Source organism: Podarcis gaigeae (assembly GCF_964106915.1).
Source record: "Podarcis gaigeae genome assembly, chromosome: 13".
Classification (NCBI taxonomy): Eukaryota; Metazoa; Chordata; class Lepidosauria; order Squamata; family Lacertidae; genus Podarcis; species Podarcis gaigeae.
This window is the reverse complement of record NC_139689.1, coordinates 24,398,107-24,418,031: the sequence shown is the minus strand read 5'-3', so window position 1 is coordinate 24,418,031 and position 19,925 is coordinate 24,398,107. Positions and strand designations below refer to the sequence as shown.

Here is a 19,925-nt window from a genome sequence, read left to right as displayed (position 1 = left end):
TCGAGGCGCGATCATCCGGCTGGGGGAACTTGTGGCTCGGCTCTCAAGGGCACTCGTAGGCGGAGAGCGGAGGCGTCGGCCGAGCCTGGTCCCCCTCCGTCCCTCCCTCCCTTCCCCTCCCCTCGCCTGCCTGCCTCCCCTCCCCTTTCCCTCCCCGCTCACTCGGCGCTGCCGCAGTCGCGCCTCCACGTGCCCTTGGCCGGGCTCCGGCGGGGACTGCAGCTGCAGGCAGCCGTGGCGTCGGGGGCCGGGATTTCTGCCAGGGGGTGGCTCCAGGCTGGGCTAGAGCCGGCCAAGGCGGGGGGCGGGGGCGCAGCGCGGAGTTCGGAGGCGGCGGCGGCAGCGACAGAAGCAGCCGCCTCAGCAATAGATCAGGCGAGCCCGTCCCGTCGGTGAGCCCGCCTGTCTGCGCCATGGTGAGCCGCTGTGCGCTCTGCTGGGGGGCGGCGGGTGGGGGTCCGGGCTGGGCTGGGCAGGTAACTCGGCCTCCGGGGGTAGGTGGGGGGGGGTTGCTAAGGGCAGTGGGCAGGTGGGCCACGTCGGGAAAGGTATTCTAACCTGACCGCCCCCTCCCTTGAAGGAAGCGCACTAACTGCGGGAATGAGGTGCTGGGCATCAGAGAGGGCATTGCGATACTGGAGGGGGAGAGGGTGATGGGGATCAGGGTGGCTCGCCGCTGAAGGGAGCCCACAGCACTGGAGCGGGGGGGGGCAGGCGGGGGTGGGGCAAGAGTTACTGTCAGGGGTGTAAACTGGGGCTTGCAGCCGAATCGTGTTTACTCGGGAGTAAATACTACTGGCCAACCTCGCTGTGCGCACGCAGGACTTCTAAGCCTGCTCTTTAATTCCGAGTACCGTAGTTAAAAGAGATGGTGTGTCTCTTCCTCAACCGCGCCTCCCCTCCTGAATGCTTCATGCCTGCTGATGTGAGGGATCCCAGCCTAAGATTTGTGTTTCTGGGTCGGGAACCCCGGTACTGTGGTGGTGGTGGTTACTGATTTCTGGCTGTGCAGTACAAGAGTGTGGTTTTCAGCACCTGGCAGCAGTCTCTCTTTCCAAGAGATGCTCAAACAGAGAGTTTCCTGCATCTGTAATTCGAACTAGAATCTACACTAACCAGAACGTTTAGAATTGTGTGTCTTCATTCTGCTTTCTAGCCTACTCTTCCATCCTGCCTCCCTCCCTCATTAACAACACTCTCAAATGTTTTTGGACAAAAACGGCATTGATAGAGTATATTATTGGGTGTGGGGTGGGGGAACCTTACATTTTGGAGCGGGGATTAAGAGCAGCATAGCTAGCTGAAAGTTAGCTCTGAAGCAGACACCTGATCTCAGTGCGTGTGTGGACCAGGCATTTGTTCTAGCTGGGCTCAGGCTGGTTGCTCCAAGCTGGAGGTGGTGGCAAGATACCTTTTCTTCCGGATTTAAACAAAGTCCTACGATCTGTGTGGGAGGTCAGCAAAGGGGAACATATTTTAGTATTTTATTGCATGGTTGTCATTTATAGATCCAAAGAAACCTCAGAAAAGGTTGACCTGGTTCCTGGTTCCGTTGTAAAAGAGCAATCTTTGGTGTGCTCACACATGCAAAGAATTGTGAGCGTCAAACTGCACATGATCTGTGAATGCATGCCACCAAACCACAGTAGGTGGTTCTTCAAAGGAAAAATGGCTAGATTGATACTTTTTTAGGCATTTGTTTGCTGCCTTATAACCTTGCTTGCCATTTTCCCATTGCAACTCTATTCCCCCCACCCCAAAACACAAACACATGCTAGTTGCTACTCTTCCTCCTCCTCCTCAGCTGCTAGGTATGGGTTTAAATAGGTGGAACACATTTGGAAACCTGTAGAGCAAGGAAGAAATAGGACTGTGGCTTGGGCAGAGGTAACTGCCACTGAAAAGTGCCAAATAACCCCTTCCCTCCTTATTATCTCCCTCCCAGAACTGCTTGTCTTTAGAAGCAGCAGCTTTTATTTCACATGTTTATGTGTAATTTGACTTTGGTGGGCCTTGCACTCTTTTTTTGCTTTTGCAAGTTGACAGTGTGGCAGAGGGTCTGTCCCATAACCTCCATAATGGCTGTGTGGTCTAGGGGAGTACCAGTCAGGACACCGACTGGTGTGCTTCATGTGCCTCCTCTCAGTGCTCAGGGTTAAAAACAAAAGGCACCAGAGCTTTAATCCTGGAAGCGTAAACTGGAAGCCCCCTCTTTGTCAGGTGGGACTGTATAACACATGCTTCGCAAAGAAGAAACCCCAAGTTCAGTCTGTGGCGTCTTCAGATAAAAAGGACCAGGCAGCTGATAGGCCTATGCAAATTGTTTAACATTTTCTTGAGCAGATGGTCATTTTCATTATTGTTCTGTACCGCTTACAGTGTTGTTGTTGTTTTTTAAAAAATGTTTTCATAATGTTGTACACCATCCTCCTGATCTCCTACGAGAGGGCAGTGTAGAAATACTTCTGTGAATTGGTGGATAGCAGGTGATGGGAAGAATGTTTGCCACAAACCAGAGCATTTTTCTACCTGAGGCAGAACAGGAAACAGCCCCTCCCACAAGCCACGGTGCATAGGACCCCTAGGAGTATGTAATAAATACAGTGAGCAAAATAAAATAAATAAGAGTTTTCTGCTCTTTCGTGGCAACCGAGACCAGTTGCCTCCACCCTGACTCATGGTGGAGCCGGCCTTCTGCTGAAACTGCTCAGTGCTACTCAAAGGAAACATCTCTGGGCTAGATGGGCAAATGAGCTGGCTTGGCATAAGGCAGACTCCTGTAATCCCAGGTGTGTGAGGGCTAGAGTTGATTGTGAAGTCTTCTCCGGTAGGGAAAGGCACTGCACTTATTCAGCAGGGTGGTTCGTAGGTAATTTTTTCAGCTTCTTATTTTCTCCATGGAAACCATTCCCCTGGTACACACAAATGTCTGCAGAAACATAATCATGGCAGTCAGTGGTGCCCAGCAGCGATTTCTGAGATCAAGGTGACGTTTTCTAAATGATGTGATTCCCCCCCCTCCCTCCACACATTCAAAAAGTGGGTATCCACTGTGTTTTTAAATAGAAAGTTATCAGTTCTTGATGTACTTCAATCCAAGACTCTTTTCCCTGGGGAATATCAGTAAAAAGGTAAAGGGACCCCTGACAATTACCGTAAGTCCAGTCGCAAACGACTCTGGGGTTGTGGCATAACCACTAAACACAGGCACAGCTCTGCAATGGTAATATTTACCAAAAAAATTAAAGAGAGAAGAATTTAGAAAGTCCGTATATAAAATCATATCATAAATATTGCTAATATTAATATCTATCATAAAAGTGATTTTAAAAAATAAGTGTACTTGCTTGGAAAGAATAGATGCACCAATGTGTGCCGCATAAGTAAGGACAATGATGATAAGTAATGAGTTTAAACATTTTTTCTACATTCTCTATTTTAAAAGCCATACAAAAACTAGTCCTCAGCAATCCGGCTAGGAAGAAGCAGAATTTAACTCTGGCATTTAATTTTCTTAATGCAGGGGGTGCCAACATGGAGACTTCCAGAGATGATGCTGAACTGCAGTTCCCATCATCCTTGGCTGTTGGCCATGCTGGCTGAGCCTGATAGGAGCTGGAGCCCAGCAGTATCTGAACAGCATTATATTGGCTCCTCTGGACCTAAAGAGATAAAGAATAGCCTGTAACATCTTAGTTATACATTGAACCACTTCTTTAGACTTTCTATAACTTCCCTGATCATAAAAAATTGCTGCTGAATTATATATGGACTGAGTTCCTGGCTTACACAGTACACTGCTGGGCAGGCCATCCCAAGATATTTTGCTACCTGAGGCGGAGCAGTCCCCCCAGGTGCTGAGTACCTAAAGCCAGCCAAGTTATTTTAGCGCCCGAGGCAGAAAATTCCATGAGCACCTCTCTGCTGCTGTTCCCTCACACTGTAATAATAGATTAGATAAGTAGCAATTTGCTGAGCTTCCATGACACCCAAAATCAACTGCCTGAGGGGGCTGCCTCATTGCCTAATGGTAGGGCTGGCCGTACCTGACGCTAGTAAGAGAGAAGACTTGTTCACTTTTAGATATGGAGGCAGTTCATACACTGAGCAGTGAACCCCTTTGAGCAATCCTTGAAAGTTTACTTTGACCCATTGAAAACCACCACTGTAGAATTAGATGAAAGACGGAGATCTGCCTCTGGTGTTTGATGTGAGACGATGGCTTTTCCACCAACGCTAAGACATAATTTGTGCAATTACTGAGTGCTGTTTGTGTGCATGCAGGCATGTGTGAACTTGCCCCAAAACAGGGCATAATCTGACCAGGGTTCAGCCCCTGTGAAATGTTGCATAGTGTCCAAGAGACGGTGTTGTGCACTAAGCGCTCCTCAGTTCCAGTCTGGATTTCTGTACGTGATCTTAGGCAAGCTGCTCTCTCTGTGCCTCATCTGTAATATGGGGATAATAACTCACAGAGCTTTCCCTAAGGATTGGTGAGGTTGAGTATGTGAAGCTTCTGGAGTCTGCTAAAAACACTATATGAATGCTAAATCTGATGATGACCTAGTGCAGAATGTATTTCCTTGCCGGAAGGGCTGTAGCATAGTGGCAAAACATCTGCTTTGCTTGGGAAAGGTTCCAGGTTCAATTCCTGGTTTCTTTAGGTAGGGCTGGGAGAGAATGCTGTCTGAAATCCTGGAGGGCCACTGATGATCAGTGTAGACAACCCTGAGATGGATGGACCAATCGTCTGCTTTCAGGGTAAGGCTCCCTTTCCGCTGAGTAATCCTAAATAGGTTGCTGTACATTAATTACATTAATCTTACACTTCCTCCCAGAAGCTTATACAGTGGTACCTCAGGTTACAGATGCTTCAGGTTACAGACTCCGCTAACCCAGAAATAGTACCTTGGGTTAAGAACTTTGCTTCAGGATGAGAACAGAAATCGTGTGGCGGCGGCGCGGCAGCAGCAGGAGGCCCCATTAGCTAAAGTAGTACCTCAGGTTAAGAACAGTTTCAGGTTGAGAACGGACCTCCGGAATGAATTAAGTTCTTAACCCGGGGTACCACTGTAGTGGGTTTATGTGGTGTCCCCCCCCATTTTATTCACAAAGCAAGCCTATGAGGTATGTTAGGCTGAGATACTGTCGCAGTGAGCTTGATGGCTGACTTCAGATTTGAATATTTTTCTCCAATAGGGCCAGTCCTACCATTACATAGAGTGAGCTGGGTTGCCTTAGGCGGCAATGTAGAATGACCTGGTTCAGGGTTCCAGCTAGCCAGCCAAATCTGTTCCATTCTCACCTCACGTTTCCCCCTTCCCCACCCCGTCAGTCAGTATTTTGTGCCCACTGAGCATGCTCAGTGTTCAATGAGCAATTTTGGGATCTCCCATCTTAGGATTTTTTAAATAGAAGGTTTCCCCCTTTTTGTACTTCTGCAAACCTTGAGGTTCCCCCGAGTCTGCTGATAATTCTCCTTTGTGCATGGATGGTGCTGTTTTCATTGCAGAAAGATCCACACTTTGAGAATGAGTTTGGGTTTGGTATTAGTACGTAGGATGGAGATGCGGAGACTCCAATTTGCATTTATGAGAAAGAGAGAGAGAAAATATATATACTCCACCAGCAATATTTCTGGAGGAGGACGGCTTTCTGTTTTTTTGCCAGCCACTGTTCTCCCTGGAACCATCTGCCTTGCACACCCTCCAGGACGTCGAGCCAAAAAGGGGCCTCCCCACTGCTTCCTGCCTCCTGCCAGTGTCTGTGTGGGAAGGGGGGGTTGCCTCTTCCTGTCGGGGAAGTAGAACTTCTCCCTCAAGCTTGGCTGGCTCCGAGTCTCTGCTTTCCTGCCTCTCTTCCAGAAAGTGGCAAAAAGCTCCGGGGGGGGGGCGAAGGAGGAATGTAAAACAGACATACTTTCCACTATTCTACAAAGTACTGTGCGCCTAAAAACTTGAACTGAGGCCTGGTGAGGACTAGTCCCTGAAAAGTAGCCAGGTTGCCAGTTTGAGCCTTCCTTGTGGGAAGAGGGCTGGGGCCGGCCCTATTATGAGACGCGCTGAGTCACTTGTCTCAGGTGTCAGATTGAAGGGAGGCAGTGAAATGAATGCCACCCCCCACTGCCTTGCTAAGCCACCCCCCACCCCCGGCTGCTAGAATGAGCTTGCCCCCTTGCCAGCCGCTGCTTGAGCTCTTGTTTCCGGCAGCTGCCTTGGCTAGACGTTTGACACGGTGCTGTGAGACCTGGGACACCTTCACTGCTGTGCTTGCAGTAAGTAGCAGTTGCCCGTCTTGTTGGTTGCAGCGGCTGGGGATGAGGGGTGGTCCGGCCTCACTTCAGGTGGCAAAACAGCTTGGGCTGGTCCTGGTTATACAGCACCTGCTTTGAATGTAAAACAAGGGTGTAGTACCTTGGCCTTGGGGATATGAGTGCCACCGCCTGGTTCTCTTTATCAAGCCCTTGGAACTCTTTGTCACTCGCCCTCTTGAGTGCTTTGGCCTGCCTGGAATGCGTCCTTGAGCAGTGATAACTGCTGCTTGCCAGAATGGAGGCTTGTATGTGCATTGGGTGTGTTTAGAAGGAAACCTCTTGACTTCTGTGTGGCTGGAATGCAACCTGCTGTACAAAGGTAAGAGTCACATGTATCTCTCTGCTTAAGTTTGCTTCTACCTCTCACATGTGCCTGGAAGGTTTGTTTGTTTGTTTATTTTATTTATATCCCACCTGCCTTTCAAAGAACTCAAGGTAGCATTCCTGGCTCTTCCTCCCCCCGCACAACAACCCTGCAAGATACTGTTAGGTTGAGAGAGTGACAGGCCCAAGGCCACCAAGTGAGCTTCATGGCTGAGTAGGGATTTGAACCCAGGTCTCCCAGGCTGTGGTCCAGCACTCTAACCACTACACAACTCTGCCCGTGAGCTTCCTCGCACCAGTGAAAAGGTTCCAGGTTCAATCCCTGCTGTCCCCTGTTAAATGATATTGAATAGTAGGCAAGAAAAGTTCTCCGTTGGGAAGCCACCACCACACAAGGGCAACGAGTTTACTGGGTGCTTTGGGATGCTGGTTTCAGAGGCGGATTTAGGGGAGCATGACTGGTTTGGTCCCACTGGGTGCAGAGCCTCGGTGGTGGCACAGCTGTGATGTAGAATGGAAGGCAAGAGGCACCCGCTTTTGGCATTGCCCAGGGCACCACTGGAGAGCCAGAGGTTCCTCACCATTGTCCCAAAGGGTGAAGGCAGCAATAGTACGCAGGATCTGGAGTAGACGGAAATTGAATGGAAAGGGGTAGAGATGTTAATGGATATGCAGCGGGATGTGTTTTACAAAAGAACAGAGGACAAATTCCTCACTACTTATTCCAAAGAGGAAAAATGCATGGAGAATATCCTTTAAGCTCAGTGATTTCATAGATTGGCTAATTATACTCACTAGAGAAGAAGCAAGGGCAGTTAAATGATGCAATAACAAACCCACCTCTTCAAAGAGAAGGATCTGATTCAAAGTTAAGAGATCGATTCAAATTTATTATCACCAGGAAATTATTATTTTTAAAAGCTTTCTTCGTTTTGACTCTTTGGGCACAGATGACTTGGCAAGTTACTTACGCAGCAGAGATGAAACTGGGATCCCAATCAATCCAGGAAAGGAAAAGGCAGGCTACAGTGGGACTGAAGATCTTATGGAAGTGGAAGCTTGAAGGGTATAGTTGGCCAGGTAGACTGTTCCCCCAGCAACCAGGTAGCTGGCCCCGATGCCCTGATGGTCATTATTGTGCGGTTGCAAAGAAAGAGGAAAAAATTCTTCCCTAGAGAATTTGCCTATCTCCAGCAAAATGAGCATACCGCGCCTGAAGACATTCATGTTTTGCTTAAACTATATTCCACCTGCTGATAACCACAAAGATGGGATTTCATTATTATTATTATTATTAGTTTATATACTCCTTTCTGAAGTGGTATGTGGCTTTTTCCAGGGAGCCTCTGTTGGCCACCACATCTTTCTGGCTCTCAGGCATCATCCTGACACAATCCCTTCTCCTGACATGCGCACCAGTGCATGTTACCTCCTGGCACTTTCCTTACAGGCCCCAGAGGTGACCAGTGGTGTCTTCCTTGATGTGTCATGGAAGGAACACTCCTGAAGTATCTCTTGGTGGAAGTGGTGATGAAACGTGTGAGGATAAGGGTAGCCAGACGACACTTCTCTGACATCCAGTTTTGTAGGTGGAAGTTCCTCCAGCAGGCCTTGTGAACTACCTCAGCAGGGATGTTTGCTGTATTGATGACAAGTACTGGCACATGGCTGGAAGGATCTAGACTTGGTGCAAATTGAGTTTGGCTTAAAGCATGAGTGGGGAAACTTTTAAAGCACACAGGCCATGTACTTTTCCAGACAACCTTCTGGGGGAACCCAGTGGTGGGTGTAGCCAGAGGCAAAACATGAGTGAAACAACAGGTGTTACTCTTGTCTTTGTGCAGTAGGCCACATTCAAGTCACACAAAGCTTGGAGGTTTCTAAGGCAAGCAAGAGGCCTTATCACAGTTCAAGGACACAGTCCAATCGGCCTAAAGCTCTCCAGAAGAGGGTGGAGCAGTATCCATGAGAGAGAGTCCCAAGGGGTGGACAGAGATGCTTAATGGCCCCCAGGCCTGAGTTCCTCACCACTAAGCTAAAGCATAGAGGGTTACACATTGCTCCATCTTGTTTCCAAAGCATCCTGTCCATATATACCACTTCATATGGTGTATATGAGGCGGAAGAATTGCTGATGGTGTTGAGGAAAGCAGAGTATCCCATCAGTGGGACATTAGGTGCGTTTTCAAAGTTTGCCCTCCGGTGCCATTAAAGTTATCCTGCCAAGCAGGTAAGCAAGTGCAAGAATGTGGGGAGAGGCAGGAGAACAAAGAAGCACAAGAAAAAATAATAGGGAGTGCTGGCAGAAGACGTGTGTTTCTGGGAGAGTCCTAGCTCCACAAGGGGGGCTCTTAAAGAAAGAGTAGGGTAGAGTGAAAAGGCAGGTAAGACTAACACTCTCAGCACACTGCCAGGGAGATGTATTCATACATCTCTTGCCTTGTGCCCAGCTGGACCATATACTTCAGCCTGGTCTTCCTTTGCCTGGTGGAAGAGTCAGCAAGAGAGGGGAGACCAATGAGCTGAGAGGAGGTGCAGCAGCTGTGATGGGGGGGGACAAGGAAGAAAGGTGTGTGAGGCGGGGGGAAGCGGGAAAGCTGAGGGTGGGGAGATGCAGATGCTGTCGCAGTGCTTCTTCTTCTCTGGGCCCCTCTCTGGCAGGTGACATCACCGTTCTGGCACTGAAAGAAGGAGAAAAAGCACCAAATCCTGTTTTCCCTACCATTGTGCAATCTTAGGCAGCCTCTTCTATATCTGGGATTAGGAGAACTGATTTTTTAAGACATAGTAGCATACCCTTTCCTTTTTAGAAATGTAAAATAAAGCCCTGTTTACGCAAAACACATGAATATGTGCTCTTGCATTTGGTGTCTCCCCCCCCCCCATAGACAGCTACACCCAACAGATGGTTGCTTGCACAAAGGCAACCTAAAAGTGCAGCCCTGATTCACTGTCGTTGCAGATGTGCTCTGTATCCATGTAACGCTGTGATAGGTTTCAAGGCACTCTAACTTCTTCATCAGTTGTATGTGAGCACTGAGCTTTTCACTGTGAGGTTTTTATAAGCCACCCTGCAGACCTGGCCCTACCGTTAGGGAGAATAAGATTGCTGCAGCAGATGATGATAGCAATTCTCTGTGTGTGTCTTGCACAGCTCCCCGTATTCCCTAAGGGAGCCTGATGTCCTTTGGCACATTGTCCTTTTGCCACTGCAGAAAACAAGATTCATATGCAATTTTAGGAGGCGGGGGTCTGTATCTTGTCCTTCACCTCAGGCAGCAAAATGTTTTGGGCAGAAAAGTGCATGGTCTGTAAACCATTTGAAGAAACGCGGAAATAAAAAGAACAAAAAGTCTCAAAATCTTGTGGCGTTTTAAAGACGAAGGGATGCATCCCAACTTAGTCCTATTTAGAGTAGGCTCATTGAAATGAATGAATGTGACTCAGGTCATTAATTTCAACGGGTCTATTTGAGTATGACTAACACATTGGATACAACCCTAACAAATGTCTCATGACATTTTGGGTGTGCTAAAGGTAAAGGTAAAGGTACCCCTGCCCGAACGGGCCAGTCTTGCCAGACTCTGGGGTTGTGCGCCCATCTCACTCAAGAGGCCGGGGGCCAGCGCTGTCCGGAGACACTTCCGGGTCACGTGGCCAGCGTGACATCGCTGCTCTGGCGAGCCAGAGCCGCACACGGAAACGCCGTTTACCTTCCCGCTGGTAAGCGGTCCCTATTTATCTACTTGCACCCGGAGGTGCTTTCGAACTGCTAGGTTGGCAGGCGCTGGGACCGAGCAGCGGGAGCGCACCCCGCCGCAGGGATTCAAACCGCCAACCTTTTGATCGGCAAGTCCTAGGCGCTGAGGCTTTAACCCACAGCGCCACCTGCGTCCCCTTTTGGGTGTGCTACAAGACTCTTCAATTGTTTTTGCTGTGACAGAGTAACACTGTTACCCCCTTTGGAAATAAATACAAGAGCTAGTGGTACAAATAAGTCAATTCTAAAGGGTTGTCTGCTACAGGTTTTTTTTTTTAAAGGCTCAATTCAGGGTGGATTTGATTTAAATCAAATCGATTAAAATCACAATTTAAATCACCAGTCGGGAAGACTTGATTTAATTTCCCCCCCTTTTTTTACAGAAAGGCATTCCTGCCGGTATAATCTTCATATTTACAATGAGATGAAGGTTTCATTTTTTGGAATAATAAATTGTCAGAGTAGTTATTACAGCTGTATCAAAAGTTAATGATTTGATTATACTATTAGAAATACATAGACATATTATTATGAAATTATTGTGAGGTTTAGTAAGTTAACTGTTTATATTTGGACAACTTTTCTGCTATACTTTATTGGAAGGAGAAAAACAATCATTTCCTTAATAACAATTTAAACAATTTATTTAACTAAAACAATAACATTGTAGCATATGTATCCATGTTTGTTAACTTTAGTGGTTAAATGTTTATATATATACTTAGACTGAGTTTTAACATGCATGCAAAACTTAAAACAAATCCTTATTTCCTGATGGCTTTTGGACTATAATGTAACTTAAATAGAAAACTATCTTTAGAAATACTATTTCCTCCAAAAGCATTTTATTTTAAAAACCCAATTTAAATTAAAAAAATCCATTTTTTATTTTAAAATCATTGATTTTTATCCACCCTGGTTCAATTGATGGTTTAGTTCCATGGACCCCTCCAGAATTTTCACATTTAAGTACCCAGCAGTGTGTTCCTCTGTCAGTGGAGCTTGCCTCTAGGTACGAGGATTTGGACTGCAGAATACCCTCTTTTTTTGGACATGTGTTTCATTCCACTTCTGAATAGACATGGAATGGATTAAAAACCAAGAAAGAAACTTTTAGCACCTTAACAACTAACAAGCATAAGCTTTCATAGACTTTGGAGCACTTCAAGAAAACTTGTTCCTTAATAAATTAAGCTGCCTAGGTGCCAAAAGACTCTGTTGTTTTCTAATGCAGAAGACTAACAAGACTACCCCTCTGTAAATGTACAGGACTACACAAAGGGGAAGAGTCGCAGTTCAGTGATAAGAGCATCTGCTTTGCACACCAAAGGTCTCAGCTTCAGTCCCTGGCCTCTCTAGGTAAAGCTGGGAGTCACCCTCTGTCAAAAACCCCCAGAGGGGTGCTGCCAGTCAGTGCAGGTAATACTCAGCTAGATAGGCCAGTGCCTTGCTTGGTATAGGGTAGCTTCTAGCATGTGCCCTGTAAATCAAGCCCACCACCACCTGATTCTGCAGTTTTTGGGATTTTTTTGAAAACAAAGCAAAATAAATAAATTGCAATAGGTTTGCAAAGTCGTTTGATCTGGATTCTGAAACCAATGCAGGAAAGCAATTTAAAAGAATTTAAAGGTTTGCATCTGATTCAATGTGCTTGCAAGTGGTACGGAAAGGGTTCTTGCGACTCGTGATTAGGTGCATTTGGAAGGTCTGGCACAATGGCTGCCTCTTGCTGTTGGCCCCTTTCCCTCGCAGCCTCTTTCTCTCTCTCTCTCTCCCCCCACCCCCATTTCCTTTGCTGGGTGGAGCTGCGGAAGGAATGAGCTCACAGCTGCTAATGTATTCCAGATGGAACCTCGGCTGCTCTGTTCTCAGACTTTGGCACCTTCCCAGACTCTTTCTTCCCTGCTGCCCCCTCTTGCCCCCTGTTCTTTTTACACGCTGCCAATCTCTGCGCGATGCGCCGCCGCCGCCAGCTCCCTTGCTTGCCCTGTCCCATTTGGCTCGCCGCTAGGGGGCAGTGATCTGGCGTGAGGCTTCAGCCAATGCTTGCAGGTAGCCACGACCGCTGCATCTCTTCTGTGAGTTTGCTAAAACAAATAAAAATGTGCTTTTAAAAAAAATATGGACAAGATCAAGTACAAGAGGCCCTTGGCAGCAGTGCAGCAAGTCCCGGGTCATGCAAAACAGCAAAGGACATTGCGTTTGTGCTGAGAAGGCACCGGTGCAACTGGTTGGATCCAGCAGTGGTGGAGTTTGTCCTGGAGTATTTAATGGTCCGGGAATTGGCATAGATTCCCTGGTGATTGTATGGGCATTAAAGAGCCAGGGAGCTGGCGATGGGGCAGAAAGGGAAGGTGCAGGGGAGGCTACTGTTGGATGCTGTTTTCCCCTCACTATGCTCTCTCTCTTTGCAGGAGCCTGAGCCGGTTGAAGAATGCGTCCAGAGTACGCTGGCCGCCTTGTACCCCCCCTTCGAAGCCACTGCCCCCACCCTGCTGAGCCAGGTCTTCGAGGTGCTGGAGCGGACGTACCAGCACGACGCCCTGCGCTACACCCTCGACTTCCTTGTTCCTGCCAAGCACATCCTGGCTCGCATCCAGAGTGAAGCCTGTGTGAGCTGCTGCATCGGTTTGGCTCTGTTCCTCCGGAGTATACCTCTGAGTGGGAAATCTAGCTCAGCACAGGGGCAGTATAAAAGCATTCTGTTCTGACGCTGGAATCCCATTACAGACCTGTAGAACCACAGCTGGTGGACTTCCCCTCCTGCGCTAGAGCTCGCTCCAAGAGTCAGGCCAAGTCTTATTAACTTCAGCATCCCCCTTGCTCCAGACAATAAGTTCCAAACACATCAACCTCGTACCCCCATTTGACTGTTGGCAGATGTGGGTGGGTGGCAGTTTAGAGAAGGAGTGTACATTTTCTTCAGCTTTAGGACTCTTTGAAATGTTAAGCCATGCACTGGGCTTCCCTCTCCCCTCCCCTCCCCATCAGTTGTGTGGATTCCATGATGGTGCCATGCAAAAGCAGGAACTGTGTGCATCATGAAAATCTCAGCTTTGGTGCAGAAACCAAGTTTTTAGCCCGTAAGATGCTGGAGGGATTCTTATAAATCCTTTGACTGGTGAAATGCCAGCTACCAGAGGAGGGTGGGGCAGGATTTCTCATGATCAGGGAGTGGCTCTTTGCCCCTCTGCGAGGTTGGCAGAAGCAAAATAGATGGTGCAAAATAAACAAATCTTCAGTATATTCATTGTCATGGGACTTAGCATTTCTTGATGCACAATTTTCTTTTCTCCCAAGGCAGTGCTGCATATATAATTCTGTGCCTCTCTTTCCCACTGTTGCAGGCTCAGTATAGTGGCTTTGTGTTCTGCCACGAGGGTTGGCCACTGTGCCTCCGTGAGAAGGTCCTAGTGCAGCTGGGCTCGCTGCCCTGGCAGCACCTCTGCCCTGGCGATTTTTACCTGCAAGTGGTGCCTCACCGGGAGTGCTCTCCGCGTCTGGTGCTGAAATGTCTGTCCCCAGAGGGCCGTGGTGTCCAGGAGCTGCCTGTGTCCTCTGACTCCTACCCCTTCCTTTTCACCGTCGAGTGGCTCAATGGCATCAACAAGGAACGCCGAGCGGGGCGCCTGGAGCGTTGCCTCCTGGCTGCTGGAGAGAAGGTGCTGAGCCTGCCCTGGCCAGAACTGGTCTACCCCCAGTTTGTGCACAAGGACGGGTTCATTGTGGGCCAGCGGTGCCCTGCGGATTTGCCTCCTGAGGTCCTGGGGGCCCGGAGCCCTGGAGACGGGCGCCATTCCGGCGGCGAGAACCGGGAGTCTGAGGGGGAATACGTTCACCTCCTGGAGGTCAGCCCCACCCTGCACCAAGCCCCCAGGATCCCACAGCCTTGTGGTACCCAAATTCAGACAATGCCTACTCGCAAGGGGCACAATAAGAGCAGGAGCCGGCGCCATCGGGCCTGGCTCCACCACAAGTCTGGGTGTGGGGAGAACTTTGCCTTGCGCCAGGCCTGCAAAACCCAGGAGGCAGAGAGGTGCAGCCGAGAAAGCAGTGCTCGGGGGGATAGGGTTGAGCAGCAGAGAGGAAATCCTACTCTAGTCCTGGGTTTAGCATCAGAAGCCTCTCAGGAAGTGGCGAGCTTGAGTCCTGGGCAACAAGAGCAAAACCAGTGCCTCTCTGGAACTGAGCCACGGGCGGCCATTTTTGATGTTGTTGCTGCTGCTGCCGCCGCCACTGAGGACACAGGACAAGGGAAAGCTGAGGTGCCAGGAACTGTCCACCACGATCCTGCTCATTCCAAGGAGGACAGCAATGAGAACCACTCTCCGGCTGCAGCCACACCAAAACGCAACTCCAAGGGAAACCGCAGGAAGAAAAAGGGGGCCGGGAGAGGCGGCGGCGGACGAATTAGACAGGGGGTCGATTTGGCTAGCAAAGAAGAAGAAGCTTCTACCGATATAAAAGAGCCCAGGAAAGAGGAAATTTCTGTTGGTACAAGGGAACAGGATTCGAGGAATGCAGAAGCTGTAATTAGCACCCAAGAGCAAGCAGCTAGCATCGAGGACTGCTGTGTCAGCATCGCAGTTTGCGGCAGCACCCAGGAGAGAAGTAGCGTCCCTGGGGATCGAAGCCTTGTCGCCAGAGAGGAGGTTGTCAGTGCCAGTGAGTTGGCTGCTGGCACTGGAGAATGTACTGTTGACACCAGGGAGCCAGAGGGTGATGCAGAAAAGTGCTCTCTTTCTGTCGGCGATGGTGGCATTGGCACCAGTGGAAGGGGCACCGGCAGAGAAGGCCCGAGCCTTTGTGCTGAAGACCCAGCTGCTTTTGCAGAGGCTGATGGACCTGCAGTTGGCAGAGAGGAGCAGAGCATCAGCCCCCCAGGGCAAGGGGTGGATGGTACTGAAGGGCCTTGTATGGGAGAACAGGGCCTCCCCATTAGTACCGAAGAAGCAACGTTGATCCCATTGCCAAAGAAGAAGGAGCCAAGTGCTGATGGGAGAGAGGACGCCCTAAGTACTGCAGCTGATCAGGGCGCAGAGGAAACACAGAATTCGCCTCACCTTGCGGCAGTTCATCTCGGGCAGGCTGTAGACTGGGCGCTTCTGCTGTCGGGTGTCTTTGCTCTAACAGGTAAGTGACAAAGCAAGGCTGTCTTGGGTTCAGATAGTCATCTTTTCAGGATTTGAAACTGCCTTGTTTTGTCCTTCTTGTAACCCTTAGGATGTGCAAAAAACTTTGGACCCCTATGCTTCTGTATTCACAACAGTGTGGGAATACAGTGTCGGGATTATATTCCTTTTATAAATGGGAAAACAGGCTTTGGTTAGCTTATCCACTCACACTACAATCAAAAGCTGGTTTTAAGCCAGTTGAGGCATCTCCCCAGGCAATGCTGCTTTTGCATGAGGAAGTCATAGCTGTTGCAAAGGATCCCACAAACTCACTGGGTAAGGGTAGACAAGCCATCAGCTTTCAGCTTTTGCCCACTCCCATCTGTCCTACAGATAAAATAAAACTGCTTTCTCTTACAGGGCTGTTGCAAATATTATTGCAATTAAAGCACCATCTATGTGTTAAATGTAATTATGGATTGTGAGGATCCACCTGTTGGATGATGCTTGTGACATCTCTGCGGCGAGTCACATAGATCCCTCCTGCTTCTACCTTTTCTATTTTAAGAAATGGCTTTCCACTATGGATAGGCTTTTCCCTTTTGTTATCATTTTTCTACTTTGGAGGCTGTGCACTCCCAAGTTGTTGGAGCACATTTCTGTCCCTGGAATGTTTCTTCCCTCTGTCTCTCTTCTGCCCTTCTCCACTACGCAGGGATGGGGAAGTAGTGCCAGAGATGCTGGGTGAGGCTAGTGATAAGAGAAAACCATAAACAGGTACAAAATTGGTTCAGAGCTGCTCTTAACCGAGAAGCGCATTAAGGTGAGGAAAGGCCACCTGGGCATGTAGATTTTGGTTGCCATTGAAAATGGTGGAGTGGGAAGCAGGCAAGTGTGGCCCACAGGGCACAATCGACCAACTGGTCCTCCTGGCTGAAATTAGTAGGAGCTGTGCGAGAGCCCATTATACAGCTTCTTTTAATTTCAGTGGGGCGTGTGCAGAAGAATTCTCCAGTAGATTGTGCCCCATATTAACCAGAGTGCAGAACAGTGGACGTGCACCATGGGAACTTGGGATGGGATTCCAACACCAAGTCTGGAATTCTGTGCGCACTGCTGAGAGCAAATCCCATCAAATGCAGTACTGCTTAACTTCCCAGTAAATATGCATAGGCTTGGGAAGCATGGATTAGAATGGAGGTACTCTGGCAAGTGGGAAACCCAAGGGGCCATTACACACTGCAGCCTGTGTCTGACTGTGCGTAAGATCTCTGCAAAACTAGTCTCCTTGGGGTTCCCAAACCGACTGTCCTTTTGCCCACATTTTGCCATCTTCCTCAACATCACAAGGTCTGAGCAAAACAAACCTCCTCATATGCCACATCACAGCAGTTTGCAAAAACCACTCCCTAACCCAAAGCCACAAGACACGACCCAAAATAACACCAGAGCCTGATCACGTTACCAGAGGCCTGTGGCTTGCAAAATGGGAGGCAGACCTCCCTGAGGGCAGTCACTAAAGGGAAGCGTAAACAAAGGCAGGACAGAAAGGAAGGGGAAAACTGGAATGTTACAGGGGAGGACAAAGGGAGGAGCTGCTTCAAAAAGGCATAATATTAGTGGCACTCTTTAGGGTCCCTCTATATTTAACAAACTGGTCATCAGAAGTAACAGTGCATCTGAACGTGTGGTTAAGCGCCATTATTTTCTTTGAATTTGCCTCATTCTTTTCACTCTCCCAATTTAGCTTTTTGGTGAGATGATAAGAGGGGGATCAGAGGACCCTCCACACACAGAAAGAACATGGGGCAGGGGCCATGTGGGTTAGCTTCACATTCTGTTTACCATGCCATCCATATATGTTTAGAGCATGTTGAAAGGAACTCTGTATGTGCACTGCTATACGTGCATAGAACTTCTCCAAGCAAGGGAGAACTCGCTTGAGGTATTCCTAGGCCTCCTTCTGACACACTCTGAATGAGTTGAGGGGCGGGGCATGACCACTTGGTACATCAGTGGAAGTGGGCAGAGACCTCCCCCCACATCTTTTTCCAGTGTGTGTGTGGGGGGCGGTTATTTGAATTGTCTGAAGAACAACCCTATCAGAACAGATCAGAGCAGCAATTAGTTCCATGTTCAGCAGCAGCCAATCAGATGCCTTTGGGAGCTCAAAAACAGGGTGTGCTAGGCAATAACTCTCCCCACCCCCCAAAAAAAATCTGTTCCCAGCATCCGGTATTTAGAGCTAAATTGCTCCACTAGCATGGAGGTTCCATTTCGCTTTCATGGCTAATAACCTTTGATTGACCTGTTTCCCCCTGCATTCATCTAATCCATTTTAAGAGCCATCTAAACTGAGGTTAGGGGGAAAAGGCTGTTTCCTTTCAACTGATGTGGTAGAGACCTTTGGGGCTGGATCCAAAGGGTCTCGCTTCCTCTGTTGGAAAGCTTTTTCCTTCAATAGAAGAACTTCCATTGGCAGAAGACTTGGAGGAAGCAAAGGACGAGAACTTTGGGATCTGATTACTGCCCTTTCCCACAGCACATCAACTTAGTGATGACAATGTGTTCCTCCATGCAACACAACAGTGCTTTGAAAAAGACCTGTAGGGCGAGCTTACATTTGTATAGGGCAGGGATGGAGAACCCTTGGCCCGCTAGGTGTTGCTGAACTACAACTCCCATCAGTCCCAGCGAGCATGGCCAAAGATCAGGGATGATGGGAGTTGTGATCCAGCAACATCTGGAGGGTGGCATGTGTTCCCCATCTGTGGTGTAGGGCAATATATCCCAGCACACAATACAGCAGCGGGGGAAACGGAAGAATTTTCATTACAATGACAGTGTGTCACCATCTGGGTGTGTGTTTATAAGAACAGGTAACTTAAAGAAAAAGGTAACTCGCTTGGCAAGATTTTCCTAAAGGAAAACAATGAAAGGTGGGTGGGGAGTGTCTTTTAAACAGCTTTAATTTTGTCAGTTAAGAATGATACAACTTCCATATCTGCAAAGTAATTGCAAGTCACAAAAGTGGAGTACTTACACTATTTCTGAGCAAACATCAGACCTTCCAAGTGTCCCTATTTCCCAGGGACAGCCCCTGATTTACAAAAGCTGTCCCAGTTTCTGATTTGATCCCAGAATATCCCGCTTTTCCTTAGGGTGTTCCTATTTTCATTAGAGAAATTTAGCAGGGTATGGAGTTATCTGACCCCTGAGCCATCTGAAGGCAGCCCTGTATAGGGAAGTTTTTTAATGTTTAATGTTTTATTATGTTTTTATATATGTTGGAATTTGCTCAGAGTGGCTGCAGCAACCCAGTCAAATTGGTGGGGTATAAATAGTAAAATTATTATTATTATGGAATAGGTCATCCCTATTTTCATTGGATAAATGTTGCAGGGTACGGAACATTCAGGGTCTAGGTATCTGGAGGTATCCCTCCTTCCCCTCTACCCAAAAAGAACAATGCATACTATGGCTTTGATGGATCCTTAGTTAACTTATGGAAGCTCATAGAAATAAAATTTTCTGTCCCTTCCTCTTACCTGCAGCCACCTGCCACCCTCACAAAGGTTTCATTGAGGGTCTCTTGTGTGTGTGTGCTCCCTCTTCAGAAGGGAGGAAGGAATGGAAAAACTTTCTCTATGTGAACTTCTTTAAGTTAAATTATCTTAGGATTCAAGCTCTATCCTTACATTGTTGGGGAGGGGGGCTGAGCTTCCATTTAGGCTTTTTGGAGGGTTTTATGTAGCTCTTCTGCGAAGGCAGGAATTAGAAACTTTCCTTCTGTGAACTCTCTTATGCTAACATCTTAGGATCTAGGCCTTTGTGCTGTGTGTTTGCTGTTATGGAGCAAATAAATTATAGGAACTGGTAGGAAATGGATTTTTTTTTCAATCAGTAGGAAATTACTACTTTTTCCCAACCCCAAAAGGCAACATAACCCTGGGAAGATAGCGCAGTAACTATTTTATGGAGCATGAGCTCAGGGGTTCTTTCTGTAATAGTCTATTTTTAAAAAGCGTTTTGTGTTGGTTTGGTAAATAGGCATGGCTTGCATATGGCAATGGCTAAAATCTGTCCTCTTTAATCCTGTACAGTATTATCTCTGCTTTAGCATGCAAGCATATCAAACTTCTTCATTGATATAGTTGCATCTGGGCTTTTCCACACTCTTAACATGCAGCAAAAACAAGGTTTGCAACCATCTGTATACTTGGCAAAGTGCTGCAGCCAAGTTTGCTTCTCTGAGGGAAGCATGTGTTTTGTCTCATTCACAGGCTGCGTTTTGAGATGTATACTTAAACCTTAAGGTGTACCCTTTAGAACTGCAATGTGTGAACAATTTAATTATATGGTGGGGATTTGAGTGGCATCTAAGCTCAGTGTGATTTCAGAGGAGGGAACAAGG

The 19,925-nt window shown here is 48.0% G+C and overlaps 1 protein-coding gene across 4 annotated transcripts in view; it reads left to right on the top strand.

The window, feature by feature from the left end:
* Window positions 1-183: 183 nt before the first annotated feature.
* The window catches only part of ARHGEF40 (Rho guanine nucleotide exchange factor 40), a 41,638-nt gene continuing 21,896 nt past the window's right edge, over window positions 184-19,925 (top strand). For all 4 annotated transcript variants that reach the window (XR_014557311.1, XR_014557312.1, XM_083708127.1 and 1 more), the window contains exons 1-3: window positions 184-416; window positions 12,812-13,009; window positions 13,745-15,530. Coding sequence is in view for 2 of the 4 variants with exons in the window: in XM_083708127.1 (XP_083564253.1) it covers window positions 414-416; window positions 12,812-13,009; window positions 13,745-15,530 (1,987 nt within the window). In the remaining 2 variants the exon portion in view is untranslated. The remainder of the gene's footprint in view (window positions 417-12,811; window positions 13,010-13,744; window positions 15,531-19,925) is intronic.